Source organism: Herpailurus yagouaroundi, unplaced genomic scaffold (assembly GCF_014898765.1).
Source record: "Herpailurus yagouaroundi ecotype Mexico unplaced genomic scaffold, PumYag 67294, whole genome shotgun sequence".
Taxonomy (NCBI): Eukaryota; Metazoa; Chordata; class Mammalia; order Carnivora; family Felidae; genus Herpailurus; species Herpailurus yagouaroundi.
The window spans coordinates 54895-74307 of record NW_024420122.1 but is presented as its reverse complement, the minus strand read 5'-3'; the positions used below and the strand labels follow the sequence as shown (position 1 = coordinate 74307).

Here is a 19413-nt window from a genome sequence, read left to right as displayed (position 1 = left end):
CAACATTGCCTGTAGCAACTTCTTTCTAGATATGTCTCCCGAGGCAGCGGAAACAAAGTAAAAAAAATAAACTATAGGGACTATATCAAAATAAAAGCTTCTGCACAGCAAAGGAAACAATCAACAAAACCAAAAGGCCATGTATGGAATGGGAGACGATATTTGCAAATGACATATCTGAAAACGGGTTAGTATACAAAATATTTAAAGAGTTTAAAATGCAATGCCCCAAAATCTAATAATCCAATAAAAACTAGGCAGAAGACATGAATATACATTTTTCCAAAGAAGACATAGAGATGGCCAACAGACACATGAAAAGATGGTAAACTTCACTGATTATTAGGGAAATGTAAATCAAGACTACAATAAGATATTACCTCACACCTGTCAGAATGGCTAAATTCAACAACACAAGAAACAACAGGTGTTGGCAAGGATGTGGAGAAAAGGGAACCCTCTTACACTCTTGGTGGGAATGCAAACTGGGTCAGCAACTCTGGAAAACAGTATAGAGGTTCTTCAAAAAGTTAAAAATAGAATTACCCTATGATTCAGCAATTGTGCTAGTGGGTATTTATCCAAAGGATACAAAAACACTAATTCAAAGCGATACATGCACCCTTATGTTTCTAGCAGCATTATTTACAATAGCCAAGATATGGAAGCAGCCCATGTGTCCATTGATGGATGAATGGAGAAAGATGTGGTGTATGTGTGCATACAATGGGAGTATTATTTAGCCATGAGAAAGAATGAAATCTTGCAATTTGCAACATGGATAAAAAGTATAATGCTAAGCAAAATAACTCAATCAGAGAAAGACAAATACCATATGATTTCACTCATGTGTAGAAGTTAAGAAACAAGTATCATATGATTTCAATATATAGAAATTGAAAACAAAACAAATAACCAAGAGAAAAAAGAAGAGAGAGAAAGAGGGACACGCCAACTAACAGACTTTTAACTACTGAGAACAAACTGATGGTTACCAAAGGGGAGCTAGGTGGGGGGGATGCATGAATAGTTTATGGGTATTAAGGAGCACACTTGTGATGAGCATAAGGTGTTGTATAGAAGTGTTGAATCAATATATTGTACACCTGACACTAATACAGTGTTTGTTAACTATACTAAAATTGAAATTAAATAATAACAAAAATAAATACTGTAAATCATCAGATTGGAATTGAGAGGTGACATAATAAAACAATAAAACTCTTATTAGGCTTGTTACTCAGTGACAGCTTTTATAAAGATTAACATAGAGAAGACAGTTGAAATCAGAGACTAAACTCTGGTTTTAAATGAGATAATCTATACACAATAGAAAGAGTCTGGACTTTGGTATTAGGAAGATCCAGGCTATAAATACAACTCTACTACTCATAAGCTATAGGATTTTGGAGAAGTTACTTAAGCTTCCTAAGTCTGAATATGTTCATCATGAAATGGTCATAATTACATGTACACAAGAGTTTTTTGTTTTGTTTTGCTTTTGGGTGAGAATAACATATTATATTTATAGCTCTTTACACCACAGTAGGTGATCAGTATATGGCACATATTATCATTACTTCCTACTTCCTTATCTCTGAGTTGGTCCTGCTTCCTTTGCAATAAAACAATGAGCATTCACATTGTACAGAGAGACAATCCTGTGCAACCCAGGAAGTAGTGAGTTTATGTGAATACACCCCTCCAATGGTACTAAACACTCTGTTGCCTTTTTAATGATTGCAATAAAACCATGGTAGTATCTGCCTAGAAAGTATAATTATCACTATGTGGCCCTACAAAGTATTAATTGCCAGCATCTAATATTAAAACGTTCTTAGTATTATAATTGGTGTTATTTCACTATTTCATGCTGAATGTTCTCCTGGTATCTAAACTAAATAAAAGTGATGGTGGAAACTAAGAATGACAAGGGTATACAGCATAAGAAATGGAAAGCTAATATGTCTTTTATGTAGATTTGACTCATAGTCTATAAATTGGAATCTTCTACATTAGGTGCATATGTAATTAGGAGGCACATTTTCCTCCACCTCATCACAAAGCTCACATTTATAGAGTGATTTAAATGCTTCACTCATCCAACCCACCAGTGCTACTCTATATTCCCATATGCAAAGATTGGTATTATGAACTATGTGGCAATTAGAGTCCCAAGTACCCAAGAATCTCATTATCTAAAAAGATATATAGACTACTATGTTATAGGAAACATATATATAGGACTACATATATATACACATACATATATATATATATATATATATATATATATATAGGACTACATATATATATGACTATGTAGTCATAGGACTACATATATACATATATAGGACTACATACATACATATATATAGGACTACTATATATATATATACTATATATATATATATATACTATATATATAACTACTATATATATAAATATATATATAGTATATATATATATATATATATACACTATTTATATATATAGTAGTCCTATATATAGGACTACTATGTTTTTCCTGTTATAGGAAAAAACATTTATGAAGAAAGCACAAAAATAAGTTCAAACTACTACTAACAATACTATAAAATTATTTAACAAAAGAAGGAAAACAAAATTGAATTATTTCCAACAAACCTGAGGTAGATTCCGATTCTGTCTTTGTTTCAAAGATGAGTTCTGTTGACAAAGGCACTGAAAATTTCAGGTTGTGAGTTGTTTTTTCAGATATTTCTATTTCATCAGAGTTTTCTATCTGTTTAACAAAAAGATTTTTCCTTCATAAGTAAATCATATTGCTAAAACAATAAAACATACTAAAAATGTACAGCATGCAATGATATTATGTTTCTTCATCTCCTTTCATTCTACCCTTGAACTTTGTCCAGGACTCCCATTATAAGCCAATCTCCACCCCAACCAAGAAAATTCAATGTCTACCTTTTTGATTCATTTAAATTCTACCTTAGTTCTTTCTTTAGGTTTAGGGAGTGACTCTTTTTTGTTGTTTTTTGTCCACAATGATTTAACTGCTTCATAAATTTGCTGGCTTGTAGTATATGCCTTTTTCCCAGTTACCTAATTAAAACAAGAAGTGAGTCAAATAAGTTTTATTTTTAAAAGGTACAATAACAAGTATTAAAAAAATTATGTCAGGTATTTTATGTGAACACTCAGGACAGAATCAATATCACAGATTTAAATCTCTAGATCATACAACACAAAGCCCCATTTTCTAAATATTACATGAAAAATTATTTGCTTCATGTAAAAATCTAAAAAATGTATAGTTACTACATCACCAAGAGTGAATCCTAATGTAAACTGTGGACTTTGGGTGATATGTGTCAATGTAGGCTTATCAACTGCAAAAAATGTACCACTCTAGTGGGGTATGCTGATAATGGAAGATACCAAGCATGTGTGGGAACAGGGTGTGTATAAGAAATCTCTTACCTCCCCCTTAATTTTGTTATGAACCTAAAACTGCTCTTAGAAAAATACTTAAAAATGTATAGTTTGCATTCACACTGTAACATGTGAATTTAAAACTATGTCTTTTTAATAGAAGCAGGAAAGATAGTTTTGAGATAATAAACAGTTGACTGAGAAAATAAGATTTTAAGATGCTATGAAATTAGTGTTTTTGTTCAAATGTTTATGGTGCTTTCTCCTGTCATAAATAAAAAGCACTCATGTATTTCTCCAGAGAATAATACTCTTCTGGTAGAAACATAAAGTTAAAAATGAACTACAAACACACTGAAGAAAAGGCTGCTGATACTTTCCTTCATATCTTTTTCCCTTTAAAAATCTTCTGATTCCCTCTTTCTATTGTTTCCCCACCCTTTTTGTTCCTTATGGTTAAAGTAATTTCAATAGCTATTGATTTTTAAAGATTTAAAGAGGTTTTGGGAGATTTCCAGGATTACACTTTATATAAACATAAACTTATAAAACTTTTTAGAACTGTGACTTTCTTGCTTAGATTTTTTTTTCTAAGTATTACCTACACTTAAGAAAAATAAATCAATCAACTAATATAAAGAAAATCCTCTTCCTCCCCCCAATGTAACATTTGTTCACAGCTGTGTGCATATTCTTCCTGAGTTTTTCCTCTTATATGTGCATTAGATACAAACACAATTTTAAGACAAATGGAATGTTGAGACGTATAGATAGATCTACCAAAAAAGATGAGGGAGATTTATATGCACCGACATGGGTTTCCATGATGAATCACTGTAGTGAAGAGATGAGAGAACAGATATACACTACAATCTCAATTATGTTTTATTTATTTATTTAATTTATTTTTTTAATATGAAATGTATTGTTAAATTGGTTTCCATACAACACCCAGTGCTCATCCCAACAGGTGCCCTCCTCAATGTCCATCACCCACCCTCCCCTCCTGCCAACCCCCATCAACCCTCAGATTGTTCTCAGTTTTTAAAAGTCTCTTATGGTTTGGCTCCCTCCCTCTCTAACTTTTTTTTTCCTTCCCCTCCCCCATGGGTTTCTGTTAAGTTTCTCAGGATCCACATAAGAGTGAAAACATATGGTATCTGTCTTTCTCTGTATGGCTTATTTCACTTAGCATCACACTCTCCAGTTCCATCCTGTTGCTACAAAGGGCCATATTTCATTCTTTCTCATTGCCACATAGCACTCCATTGTGTATATAAACCACAATTTCTTTATCCATTCATCAGGTGATGGACATTTAGGCTCTTTCCATAATTTGGCTATTGTTGAGAGTGCTGCTATAAACATTGCGGTACAAGTGCCCCTATACATCAGCACTCTTGTATCCCTTAGGTAATTTCTAGTAGTGCTATTGCTGGGTCATAGCGTAGATCTATTTTTAATTTTTTGAGGAACCTCCACACTGTTTTCCAGAGTATAGCTTGATCACATAACAAACTACAAAGGGCACTATATCTTTGTCATTCCTAAAATACTGAGTAGACAGTTTCACCTACATCAATAATTAAAGAAATGTAGTAACAAGAATACAAGTACAGAAAGTCCTTCTGGCAACACTACATACTACTTCAAGTGCAAGGGGGAAATGTTAAATGTTGCTAATTGAAAGAAACAAAAGAAGAAAAAACTGCATAACCCAAAACTCTCCTTTTGAATCTAAATATGTATTAAAAGTAAAATACTGACACAAACTGTTCAAATCATTGAGAGAATGTTTGGATTTGTAGGTAAGCTGAAAAGAAAATGACAAAGCATCTATAATATGAACTCAGGGCAAGTGTTACTTAGTTCCAGGTGGTATCAAAATTGAGTTTGTGTATATAATTTTTTTTTTTTACCTTCAGAAGCCTCTGTTATCTATCAATTCACTGTTCCTTGCATCATGTTAATCTGATGAACTGACAGCAGCCAGCAGGTATAATTTTCTAATTAAAAATTGAATTTCACAGAGCCCAACAACAGAGCAGTATTTCTCCCCATAAATTATAATTCAGAATTCACTGTATCTGGACTTAATCCCAAAGTGGCATTTATATTGATGAATTATATTTAAACAAATTCATCCTATTTATTTGTGAGACTAAATAATTAGGAATAGCATTTACCATGCTCAAATGTGAATGTGATTTTGCCAAGATAAGAGTTGATGCCAACCATATTTCTCTGAAAATTGAATGTTGCAGATACTTATGACATTTAAATACTGTCACATTAAGAGTTTAAACAAATACTGAAATGTAGGTATCACTTAAGAAGAAATACCATATGACTTCACTCGTATGAGGACTTTTAGATATAAAACAGATGATCATAAGGGGAAGGGAAGCAAAAATAATATAAAAACAGGGACGGGGACAAAACATAAAAGACTCTTAAATATAGAGAACAAACAGAGGGTTGCTGGAGGGGTTGTGGGAGCGGGGATGGTCTAAATGGGTAAGGAGCATTAAGGAATCTACTCCTGAAATCAATGCTGCACTATATGCTAACTACCTTGGATATAAATTAAACAATAAAAAAATAAAAAAATAAAACAACAAGCCAAAAAAAAAAAAAGGAAAAAAAGAAAAAGAACTTACCTTTGCAATTATTATTGACTGAACTGGGTAGCAAACAGTTGCTCCTAAAGTGGCCAGTCCCAAGGGATAAGCAATTTTCTTAAACCTGGAACCTATGAATTTCAAATAAACTGTTATACTCCAAACAGATGCTAGCAGAGACTTGATGCTTTTATAACTTTAATATTCTCTTTGTTCCCCTTTAAGTCATTATCCTATGTTAATTTACTCTTTAGATAATTATATCAATTAAATGGTAGCTAAAATATCCTTAAGGATCACAAATCAAATAAAACCTCTTAGTTGTCATGCCCAAGTTTAGAAAAGTGTTCTCAATTTAAAATTGTTAATTAACTACACATAGGGGGTTAATGATTTTCTTCTTTTTAAAAACTAGGTATTTTTTTCATATCCCAAGAAACCCAAAGTTGTAAACACATTTGTTTCAAGTATCTCATAAAGCATGATAATATGGAGAATTGAACAACTATCATGCTTGTGACACCATGTTAAAGTGAAATGGGCTCTCTTTACATATCCTGTTTTGATTATGTCCTTAAGAAGACGAAAGATGCAACTAACTAATCAGCGAAGGACTTTGAACTCATTTCAAAAAAGTTCCTAATCTAAGCATCCAGGAGACATTTTCAAACTTTTTTTTAACAGCAAAATCCTTTAAAATATCTTCAAAATACAATCTCACTACGAACTTCATATATAAAACTTACAAAGTTGAAGCTACTCTGGTTAGCCTGGGGGAGGGAAGCTTAGATATAAAACATGCCCTACCTGCATGCTCTTCCCTTATCTCCCTAACAACTGTAAACACTTTCAAGGAACCTTAAGTTCTGTAGAATAGTTTGAAACCCACCACTCTAAACCATAGCTTAGTTCCAACAGACAATTGGTTCAAAACAATATGTATCTTAAATGCTTGAATGGGTACCTTGGACTCTTTAAATATGATTTGGGCAATTAGATGATGGGATTTCTAATTGGGTAAGTACTTTTATTCTCTGAAACAGCTCTTACAACCCTTACTTTAAAAATGAAACATCCTATTTGGCATATCAGTAAAGACTAAAGAAAAAAATAACTGGCAGTGTTTGCAAATAAAAACGAGCTATTTTTGCATCTGGCTCACCTAATAGTAAGAAAGCCTTCTACAGTCATGTCTACAAGACTGAGCTAGGGAAGGGCTGCTGGGTGGCTCATTTAAGGGTCCAACTCTTGATTTTAGCTCAGGTCACGATCTCACAGTTCATGAGACTGAGCCCTACATCGGGTTCTGCGCTGACAGCATGGAGCCTTCTTGAGATCCTCTCTGTCCCTCTCTGACTCTGCCCCTCCCCTGCTCACTCTCTCTCAAAATAAATAAATAAGCTTAAAAAAATAAGACTGAGCTTGGGAAAGGTGGGTAAGTAGGCTACTTCAACCTCTAATTTAGCTTTCTTTTGGTTTTAAACTGTTTTGTCTGATAATGTGAAAGAGGGTCTAGATCTGTTAAAACATATCTTAAGTTAGAAGAAAATCTGTCTTAACTTGCTCCTTTACTCTCGTCCTGCTCACTATTATTCTAATATCCATAGTTTGGTTTTTGATTTTACTGACCTAACATCTCTTAATGCAGGTTTCCTTGACTTAGCCAAATCCCCCTAATTATGCTGCTCCTAACCTTGGAAAGTGACATTTTTTCCTTGACGTATCATTTTAAACATTAAAAAAACTTCTCTTTACTTGATAAGAAAGACCAGTCTACCAGAACATAAATTTCATTTGAATTAAATAGCCCTACTCCAATAAGTAGGAAAGGCTCTAGACACAGCCACTAAACAAGTTATGTACTATGAAATCACTGAGTGATTTTCCTTCTCTGGACTTCTATCTGTAGCTAATGGGATTAGACTAATCAACAGCTTTCATACATTTTTTGACCATGTCTCATATTAAAGAATAAATTTTACATTATGAACTATGATCTATCTTTTTTTTTTTTTCTTAAAGTAGGCTCCAGGCCCAGCATCGAGCCCAACATGGGGCTTGAACTCATAACCCTGAGGTCAAGACCTGAGTTGAGAACAAGAGTTGGGACACTTAACTGACTGAGCCACCCAGACTCCCTGACCTATGACCTATCTTACACACACACACTCCATGGAAACAAAAATTTCACAATATTTACCATACTAAGTACAGAACCCTGATATTTGCTGTTCTCCCCTAATTTTTTAATAAAATGTCTCTTGAGATTCAGTATGTTTATTTCACTAATAATAGGTTGAGATCTGCAATTTGAAAAACATTGGGTTAGATTATTCTAGTTCTGACATTTAGCAACAATGTGAATGACCTAAGGAACATATTCTTTTGCAAGTGGATTATGAGTTTCATACTGAGAATCAAGTAGTATGTTTTTCTTTGAGTTTTACTGCTATATAGAGTGATCTGAGTTTTCAATTTTTTTTCCTAATAAATAATTTATAATATGTATCCAAGCAAAAGCTGCTCAACATTGTTAGAATTAAAAATGAGATAACAGGAACCATTAATATTAGCTATAAGGGAGAGTGTTAGGTCTACTGAGATGCGATATATGGGCTAAAGTTAGAATGCTGGAATGTTCTTTCAATTCACAAACGTTTTGTATCTGATTAGGTATACTTGAGACTACCTTTTTTTTTAGAGAGACAGCACAAATGGTAGAAGGAAAGAGAGAGAGCATCTCAAGCAGGCTCCATGTCCATTGCAGAGCCCAACACGGGGCTCAATCTCACAACCTTGAGATCATAACCTGAGCCAAAATGAAAAGTCAGACACTTAACTGACTGAGCCACCCAGGCACCATGAGTTGAGACTACTTTAGGGACCAACGTTGGGCAAACCAACCATAAGGTGTCTGATATTAGATTTCAGACTGGTTCAGAGCTGTGACTTCAAACCACATGTAATTTAGTATGGGGACAATCACTGGCAAATGAGTTGTGGAGGTACATAAATGGAAGGTGACCAAAATGTCTATTGACCAGAGAACCATAATAGCTTAGTCGGGGCTTGCATGAGGAGGAAAAGCAGTAATGCCTACTTAGAGGAATTTCCATACCCAAAGGTTGAAGATGGGAAAATATGAAATTCACCATATGCTTATGAAAGGTAGTTATTTAATAATGTGCAGAAAAGAGTTAACATAGTATCTTGAGACTGCCATTGTTAGAAAGTTCTGCTTGCAAAGCTGGCCCTTCGCTGGCATCTGGGGACTTGAAAATATTCTCTGAATGATAAGAATGATGCATTGTGCCTAAACTGCTTGTTGAAATAATATGGTTTATGCTGAAAAACTACTTTCCTTCTGGGAGTCTGGAATTCTGGACATACTAGAGAGATAGTGCTTATGTGATCAGCCACTACTAATAACCTTGACTGCTCATTCTCTACTGAGCTTCCTTGGCTGACAACATCTAACACATATTGTCACAATTCATTAGTTGAAGAATTAAGTACATCTTATATGACTCCACAGGGAGAAGATTCCTGGAAGGTTGTTCCTGGTTTCTTACAAGCTTTGCCCCATGTGTCTTTTCCCTCTGCTTACTTTACTTTATAACTTCTCACTGTAATAAAGCCTATTATTACAGACTGAGTCCTCTAAGTCTTCCTACTTATTCATCAAACCCATGGGTGGTCTTGGGGACCCTTTTTACATGGTAAAAAGAGGGACAAAAGATATTAAGCATATCAAGCCTCATGTGCTGAATGAGAGTGATGAGTTGTCTAGTTTCACAAACTCCATTCTGAGGTGGCTGATGTCAGTTCTAGCAACCTTGGTCAGGACAAGAAGAGAAAAAAATATTTTTCTAGTACCAGCATCTCTGTCTCCAAAACTTAATATAGCCCCCAGAATATGGATAGTTATGACAAAGCAGAGAAAACAAGTTTGAGTGGTTTGTATACATTTTTACATTAACATAAAATTCCCAAGGTCTTTTTTTGTTTAATAGCCAGAGACTCTAAAATTTTTTGTAGAAAGGGAGTAGAGGATGATGGTGGCAGAGTAAGAGGACTCTAGGCTCACCTCATCCCAGAAACACAACTAGAGAACTATCAAATCATCCTAGATAAACCAGAAATAGATATGAAGACTGGCAGAACAACCTCTACAATTAAAAGGAGAGAGGAGGCCAAATCAAAGAAGGTAGGAAGTGCAGAGATGTGGTTTAGGGGAGCAACGGATCCTAGCTGCTGCAGAAAAGAGGGAGCCATGGTATAGAGAAGGGCGAGACAGAGGGAAACACACAGGGAAATGGAAAAAGAGACTTCCCCAAAGCCATTGGCTTGGAGATTGAGAAGTGCTAATTTTTTGAGTTTCTGCAACCTGTAGAACTTAAAACATGGAGTTTTATAAGTCAGTGGACTTGGCTGTGATACAGCAAGGCAGGCACTGCCCTGCTCCTGGAGAGAAGGGGGGCAAATAACCTAGGGGCAGAAAGTGTGGAACAGTGATAGGAAGTGCGCCTGGGGCACACAGTGGGGAGCTTGTTTGCTCTTAATGGAGTGCATCCTTGAGAGGCAACATTCACAAAGATACTAGTCTGGGAACAAAAGAGCTGTCTGGCACCATTTCCCTCTCCTGCCCCTCAGCACAAACACAGAGCTACTGACAGGAAGTAGTGAAGTGCCAACACTGCCTGCCTAATTTATATACACCAAGCCCTACCCTCTGCATTCTGGTAAGGCTGTCCTTCTCAGTCACACTTGCCTCATTCTCACCATGGTGGGACCCTTACCCAGAAGACCAGCATAAAACCCTACCAACACTATATCTACCAACAAGAGAGTTCTACAGGGCTTCAGTTCTGGTGTAGGTGGTGCTAGGTCTCATTTCACAAGCAGACCAGAGCACACCTAATTTAAACTCACCATATTCAGGCCAGGGACGGAAACTGCCCATAGCAGACAAAGAGAGCCTTTGTAGATGACTGGCCTGAAGGATACAGCAGCCAAAACACAACAGCAGAGTGTATGCAGCACATACCAGAGACACCCCCTGAAGGGCGCACCTCTTCCTCATAAAGCCACTTCTCAGGAGCAGGAGATGTGACTGGCTTTTCTAACACAGAGATAAAGGTAGAGACTTAGACAAAATGCAAAGATGGAGTAATTGATCCCAAATGCAAGAACGAGATAGGGCAAGGGCCAGAGATCTAAGAGAAACAGATGTCAGCAACATGTCTGATGGAGAATTTAAAGCAATGATCATAAGGAGACTCATGGGCTTCAGATAAGAATAGAACACATAGGTAAGAGCTTATCACAGAGATAAGAGAGTTAAAACGGAACCAACTGGAGACAAACAGTGCAATAAAAGAGATAAGAAACAGGCTTGATGCAATGAACAAGAGGCTGGAAGAAGTAGAGGAACGAATTATTGACCTGGAAGACGAAATAATGGAAATTAATGAAGTTAAACAAAAGAGAGAAAGAATAATTATGGAACACGAAAATACACTTAAGGGACTTAGTGACTCCAACAAATGTAATAACATTTGTATTATATGAATACCAAAAAATGACAAGAGAGAAAAGGGGACAGAAAATTTCTTTGAAGAAATAATAGCTTAAAACTTACCTAATCTGGGAAAGGAAGCATACATCTTATCCAGGAACAGAGAACTCCCATCAAAATTGACAAAAGCAGGCCAATACCAAGACTTACTGTAATTAAATTTGTGAAATATGGTGATAAGGAAAAGAATCTTAAAAGCAGCAAGGCAAAAGAAGTTCTTAACTTATCAGGAAAAACTCACAAGGCTAGCTGGAGATTTTTCAAAGAAACTTTGCAAGCCAAAAGGGAATAACATAACATATTCAAAGTACTGAGTGGGAAAAATCTGTATCCAAAAACACTCTATCCAGCAAGGTTATCACTCAGAATAGAAAGAGAGATAAAAAGTCTCCCACACAAACAAAAACTAAAGGAGTTAATGACCACTAAACCAGCCCTGCAAGAAATAGTAAAGGGGACTCTTTGAAATAGTAAAGGAGGCCAAAAGTGACAAAGGCAAGAAAGGAGAAGAGAAAATCTACAGAAACAAGGGCAAAACAAGTAATAAAATGGCAATAAATACATATCTATCAATAATTACTTTGAATGTAAATGGAATACACACTCCAATCAAAAGACATAGGGTATCAGAATGGATTAGAAAAGAAGACCCATCTATCTGCTGCCTACAACAGTCTCACCTTAGACCTAAAGACACGTGCAGATTGAAAATGAGTAGATGGAGAAAACTTTGCCATGCAAAAGGATGCCAAAAGAAAGCCAGAGTAGCAACATTTATATTGGACAAAAGAGACTTTAAAACAAAGACTGTAAAAAGAGACAAGGAAAGATACTATATGATAATAAATGCACAATCCAACAAGGAGATATAATAATTGCAAATTATGCACTCAACATGGAAGCAACCAAATATACAAAGTAGTAACATAAAAGAATTGACTATAACATGATAATATTAGGTAGGGGTTTTGATACCCCAATTACATCAATGGACAGATCATCTAAACAGAAAAACAATAAGGAAACAATGACTGTGAATGACAGAGATGGACTTGACAGATATATTCAGAATATTCCATCCTAAAGCAACAGAATACACTGTTTTCAAGTGCACATGGGACACTGTCCAGAATAGATCACATGTTAGGTTACTAAACAGGCCTCAAGAATATCAAAAAGACTGATACCATTCCATGCACCTCTTCTGACCACAACACTAAGAAATTAGAAATCAACCACAAGAAAAAAATTTGGAACAACCACAAATACCTGGAAGCTAAACATGCTGCTAAACAATGAATGAGTCAACCAAGAAATCAGAGAAATTAAAAAATAAATGAAAACATAACGGTCCCAAACCTTTGGGACACAGCAAAAGCAGTCCTAACAGAAAATATATAGCAACACAGGCCTACCTCAAGAAGAAAAATCTCAAATATGCAACCTAACCTTACACCTAAAGGAGTTAGAAAAAGAACAAGAAGCAAAGCCTAAAGCTAGGATAAGGAAGGAAATTATAAAGACTAGAGCAGAAATAAATGATATAGAAACTAAATAAAACAAACAAACAAACAATAAAACAGATCAATGAAACCAGGAGCTGGTTCTTTGAAATAACTAACAAAATTTATGAAACTCTAGCTAAACTTATCTAAAAAGATCCAAATAAATAACATTACAAATGAGAGGAGAAATCACAACCAACACCACAGAAATACAAAAAATCTTGAGAATTTTATGAAAAACTCTATGCCAACAAATCTGGCAACTGGGAAGAAATGGATGAATTCCTAGAACTAACAAAACTGAAAAAGAAAGGTGGAGAAAAGAAAGGTGGAGAAAACTTGAACAGACCAAAAACCACCAAAGAAATTGAATCAATAATCAAAAATCTCTGAAAAAACACAAGTCCAGGGCCAGATGGCTTCATAGGCAATTCTGCCAAACATTTAAAGAAGAGTTAATAACTATACTTCACAAACTATTCCAAAAAATAGCAAAGGAAAGAAAACTTCCAAATCCATTTTATCAGGACAGTTTCACCCCAATACCAAAACCAGATAAAGACCTCCTAAAAAAGAGAACTATAGGCCAAAATTCCTGGTAAACATGGGTGCAAAAATTCTCAATAAAAAACCAGCAAACCAAATCCAAAAATATATTAAATAAATCATTCACTATGATCAAGTGATATTTATTCCTTGGCTACAGGGTGAATCAATATTCACAAATCAATCAATGTGATATACCAAATTAATAAAAGAAAGGATAAGAACCATATGATCCTTTCAATAGATGCAGAGAAAAACATTTGACAAAGTACAACCATTCATAATAAAAACCTTAAACAAAGTAGGGTTAGAGGAAACATACCTCAACATAATGAAGGCCATATACTAAAAACCCATGACTAATACATGCTAAATGAGAAAAACTGACAACTTATCCTTGACAGTCAGGAAAGAGATGGGGATGTCTACTCTCACCACCGTTATTGAACATTTTACTGGAAGTCCTAGCCACAACAATGAGATGACACAAATAAAAAAAGCCATCTGAATCGGCAATGAAGAAGTGAAACTTTCACTATTTACAGATGACATGATACTTTATACAGAAAACGTGAAAAACTCCACCAAAAAACTGGAGTAATAACTTCAGTAAAATGGCAGACACAAAATCAATGTATAGAAATGCATTTCTAGGGGCGCCTGGGTGGCGCAGTCGGTTAAGCGTCCGACTTCAGCCAGGTCACGATCTCGTGGTCCGTGAGTTCGAGCCCCGCATCAGGCTCTGGGCTGATGGCTCAGAGCCTGGAGCCTGTTTCCAATTCTGTGTCTCCCTCTCTCTCTGCTCCTCCCCCGTTCATGCTCTGTCTCTCTCTGTCCCAAAAATAAATAAACGTTGAAAAAAAAAATTAAAAAAAAAAAAAAGAAATGCATTTCTATACACCAATGATGATGCAGCAGAAAGAGAAATTAAGGAATCAGTCCTATTTACAATTGCACCAAAAACAAGATACCTAGGAATAAATCTAACCAAGAGGTGAAAGAACTATACTCTGAAAACTATAAAACACTGATAAAAGAAATTAAAGATGACAGAGGAAAGGGAAAGATATCCCATGCTCATGGACTCAAAGAACAAATATTGTTAAATTGTCCATACTATCCAAAGCAATCTTGGCTCAGTTGGTTAAGCATCTGACTCTCGGTGTCAACTAAGGTCATGATCTCATGGTTCATGAGTTTGAGCCCCACGTTGGGCTCTGCACTGATTGTTTGGAGCCTGCTTGGGATTGTCTCTCTCCCTCTCTCTCTGCCTTTCCTCTGCTCATGCTGTCTCTGTCTCTCTCAAAAAAATAAACAAGACAAAATAGCAACAGCATTTTTCACAGAGCTAGAACAAAAAACCCAAAAATTTGCATGGAACTACAAGAGATTTTGAATAGCCAAAGCAGTCTTGAAAAAAAAAAAAAAAAAAGCGAACCTGAAGACTCACAATTCCAAACATCAAGTTATATTACAAAGCTGTAGTGATCAACACAGTGTGGCACTGGCACAAAAACAGGGACATAGGTCAATGAAACAGAACAGAAAACCTAGAAATGAACCTACAACTATATAATCAATTAATATTTGACATAAAAGGAAAGAATACCTACAAGAAAAAAGACTGTCTCTTCAACAAATGGTGTTGGGAAAACTGGACAGCCAAATGCAAAAGAAATTCGACCACTTTCTTACACCATATACAAAAATAACCTCTAAGTGGATGAAAGACCTAAATGTGAGATAGGAAACCACGAAAATCACAGAAGACAGACAACACAGGCTGTAACTTCTTTGACACTGGCCATAGCTACTTCTTTCTCAATATGTCTCCTGAGGCAAGGGAAACAAAGGCAAAAATAAACTATTGGGACTTCATCAAAATAAAAAGCTTCTGCAGATCAAAAGAAAAAATCAACAAAACTAAAAGGCAACATATGGAATGGGAGAAAATATCTGCAAATGACCTATCTGATAAAAGGTTGGTATCCAAACTATATAAAGAACTTCTAAAACTCAACACTCAAAAAACAATCTGATTAAAAAGTGAGCAAAAGACATGAATAGACATTTTTCCAATGAAGACATACAGATGGCCAAGAGACACTTGAATAGATTCTCAACATCACTCATAGTCAGGGAAATACAAATCAAAACTATAATACCTGTCAGAATTGCTAAAATTTACAGATAAGAACCAAGATGTGTTGGTGAGGATGTGCAGAAAGAGGAACCCTCTTGCACTGTTGGTAGTAATGGAAATTGGTGCAGCTTTTTGGAAAATAGTTTGGAATTTCCCAAATAGTTAAAAATAGAACTATGCAAAGTCCAGCATTTCCACTTTTAGGAATTTACCCAAGGAATACAAAAATACTAATTCATAGGTTTACATGCATCCCAATGTTATAACAGTATTATCTACAATAGCCAAAATATGGAAACAGCCCAAGTGTCCATCAACTGATGAATGGATAAAGAAGATATGGTATATATTTACAATGGAGTATTACTCAGCCATAAAAAAGCACGAAATCTTGCCATTTGAAAGGACATGGATGGAACTAGAGAGTATTATGCTAACTGAAGTAATCACAGAAAGACAAATACCATATGATTTCACTCATATGTGGAACTTAAGGATCAAAACAAATGAGCAAAGGGAAAAAAAGAGAGAGAGAGAGGCAAACCAAGAAACAGACTCTTAACTATTATAGAGAACAAACTGATGGCTACCAGAGGGAAGGTGAGTAGAGGGATGGGTTAAACAGAATAGGGTTTAAGGAGTATACTTGTGATGAACACTGGGTGTTGTATGGAAGAGTTGAATCCCTACATTGTACACCTGAAACTAATTATTACACTGTATGGTAACTTATTTAAATTTAAAAAATATTTAAAAAGATGAGAAACAAAGTATAATCATAATTAATTGTATTTGTAATTATAATTACAATTTTAATAGGAATAGCTATATTTTTTAAATTGTATTTGATATGATCATACAGAAAAGTCAACACTTTTCATCTACAGTTCTATCAATTTTAATACATGTATAGTCACATAACCACCAGTATAATCAGGATATGGAAGAGTTATTTTCACTCTTAAGAAAATCTCATGCTATCACATTATAGTCCCACCTTTCCACTCCTAACTCCTAGGAACCACTGACCCCTTTTTTTTTTGTTGTTGTTACTATAGTTTTGTCTTTTTGAGAAAGTCATATAAATGGAATTATACAATATGTTAACTTTTTTAGACTGGCTTCTTATTGTCAGATTCATCAAGACTGTTGCATGTGTCAATGGTTTACTCCTTTTACTGGTGAATATAATTTCTTTGTTTAGAAATGCCAAAATATAGTTTACTCCTGAAAGATATTGAGGTTGTTTCCAGCTTTTGGTAATCATAGAGTTACTATAAACATTTATGTACAGATTTTTCATTTTTCCAGGGTAAATACCCAGCAGTGGGATTACTTGGTCTCATGGTAAGTACATGTTTAAGTTTACAAGAGAAATTTTCAAACTGATTTCCAGTTTTTTTTTTTTTTTAGTATGGAATGCTTCACCAATTTGCATGTCGTTCTTGAGCAGGGGCCATGTTCGTCTTCTCCGTCTTCTCTGTATCGTTCCAATTTTAGCATATGTGTTGCTGAAGCAAGCACTGGAATAGCTATATTTTTTTTTTTTTAATTTTTTTTTTCAACATTTATTTATTTTTGGGAAAAAGAGAGAAAAAGATGAAAGGGGGAGGGGCAGAGAGAGAGGGAAACACAGAATCGGAAACAGGCTCCAGGCTCTGAGCCATCAGCCCAGAGCCCGACGCGGGGCTCAAACTCACGGACCGCGAGATCGTGACCTGGCTGAAGTCGGACGCTTAACCGACTGCGCCACCCAGGCGCCCCTGGAATAGCTATATTTTTAAAAACACATTCTTTATAAAAGTAAACATGCTGTAAAATAGACAAAATTTTTTCACAGTAGCCTATCCTAACAATATTCAATAAAACATAAGAGGTTTTCCCATGACAGTAAAATTCACAATATATTGGTATTAAAAGACAAAATGTATTTTTTTTTTTAAACCCTACCTTTTCTTGCTGAAAACAAGCCTGCTAATCCTGAAACTGTAATCACTCCAATTTTTGGAAGAAAATCTCTAGGTGGATTCTTCAGATAGACATAAGCATCTTTTAAGAAAGACATAAGCATCTTTTAAGAAATAAGTTAAAAATTAATATAAATGACTTATTATAACTAGGCACTGTATATATGATGCAGAAAAGCTAAAGAAATTTGTTATCACAGTAGCAGATGGTGTAAACACTTCAGAAAAGCTACACAAAAGAATGATTTGAATAGTAATTGAAAAAAGTGTTTAAAATAGTCCTTGTGACAAAATAAAATCTTCCTTCCACAGCTGATTTGATAATTGTTTTCTTAATACAGGCAATTATTACTCTTTAATTAAATATGATGCACGAGTATACACTTTAATGTGAATTACTGTAAACTAAATGCCTGATTGTGTATGTACTATATCCCTATCATTGATTCAAAATGCTTCTGGCATTATGTGTTCAACCTGTGGCAGGATCCAGTAAGAATGGAAATACTTTATTAGAGAACTTTGAATAACTAACTAGGGATACATGTAACTTCTAGACCCTGCATGCCACACTCCCCAATACCCAGAGGAGCCACTGCTCTTGGTTAAAACCAATGATCAGGATTAGAAATGACCCTAGACCAAAAGTAGATGAAGAGTGGACACAAGTCTAGATTTCCTGGCTTTTTATATACATAAATTATTTGTTTCCATATAACTCAAGAAAATACATTCTTCTATCACAATTATTTAATGCCAATCACTTATTTAATCGTATTCTTCAAGACAAATGAGGAATATAGTTTGAATTCCAACATACCTTAAGTAATGATAACACATACTTAAGTAATGATAACACATTAAATGGAAACATTTAAAAATGATCTTTCTGTCTCCCGTACACATTTATGTTGACAACTGGCTGAGGCCAAGAATATTAGGAAGATATGTCTACTGACAAATACCATTATCAAACTAAAGAGTCAAATACAAGTGCTATCCAACATTAGCTCAAACATTCTAGAGTGTGACTAGTGGGTATAGTGTTTCCTAGGAATAGATAGCAAAATTCTACATATTTTAACAGCAAATAGCACTTATTTAAACTAACTGATAACAATGGAGACATATTGCTAATTTGTGCTTTGAGTATATAATATGGGCTTTGCAGCTAAAACAGACCTCAGTTTGAGTCTAGGTGCTGCCATTTACTAGCTATGTGACCTGGTAACCAACTTAACCTTTCTAAACCTCAGTTTCCTTATCTGTAAAAAGGGAATAATTATAATACCAACACTCATAGAATTATTATAAAAATTAAATTAGATAAATTATGTACAATGTTTATCATAGTGTCTTTGCATATAATAATTGCTTAATAAGTGATCGGTACTATTACTTTGTTACTGTTATCATAAAGTGCTATACAGAGTATTTTCTCAGTTCATAAAACATGAAAATGAATAACATAACATGTTTATTTTTCTCACATTTAAATCTGTCAAGTTAAAAAGACAACAGAACATTTCTAATTATGGATGGTTCACTCACCTACCTTTGCCAAATTGTACTGTATCCATTATCCCATTTTTCACAAAGACATAAACACCCTAAGCAAAAAGAAAAAAAAAAAAAG

The 19413-nt window shown here is 34.9% G+C and overlaps 1 protein-coding gene and 1 pseudogene across 1 annotated transcript in view; both read right to left on the bottom strand.

Annotated features, from left to right (window-relative positions):
• LOC121024879 (MICOS complex subunit MIC27-like) overlaps nt 1-19413 on the bottom strand; it is a 63636-nt gene that overhangs the window by 12423 nt on the left and 31800 nt on the right. The window contains exons 3-7 of the mRNA XM_040467181.1: nt 19333-19387; nt 17761-17859; nt 6078-6169; nt 2974-3087; nt 2647-2764 (exon numbers count right to left, since the gene is read on the bottom strand). Coding sequence (XP_040323115.1) covers nt 2647-2764; nt 2974-3087; nt 6078-6169; nt 17761-17859; nt 19333-19387 — 478 coding nt within the window. The remainder of the gene's footprint in view (nt 1-2646; nt 2765-2973; nt 3088-6077; nt 6170-17760; nt 17860-19332; nt 19388-19413) is intronic.
• LOC121024882 (uncharacterized) lies at nt 17219-17334 on the bottom strand (annotated as a pseudogene).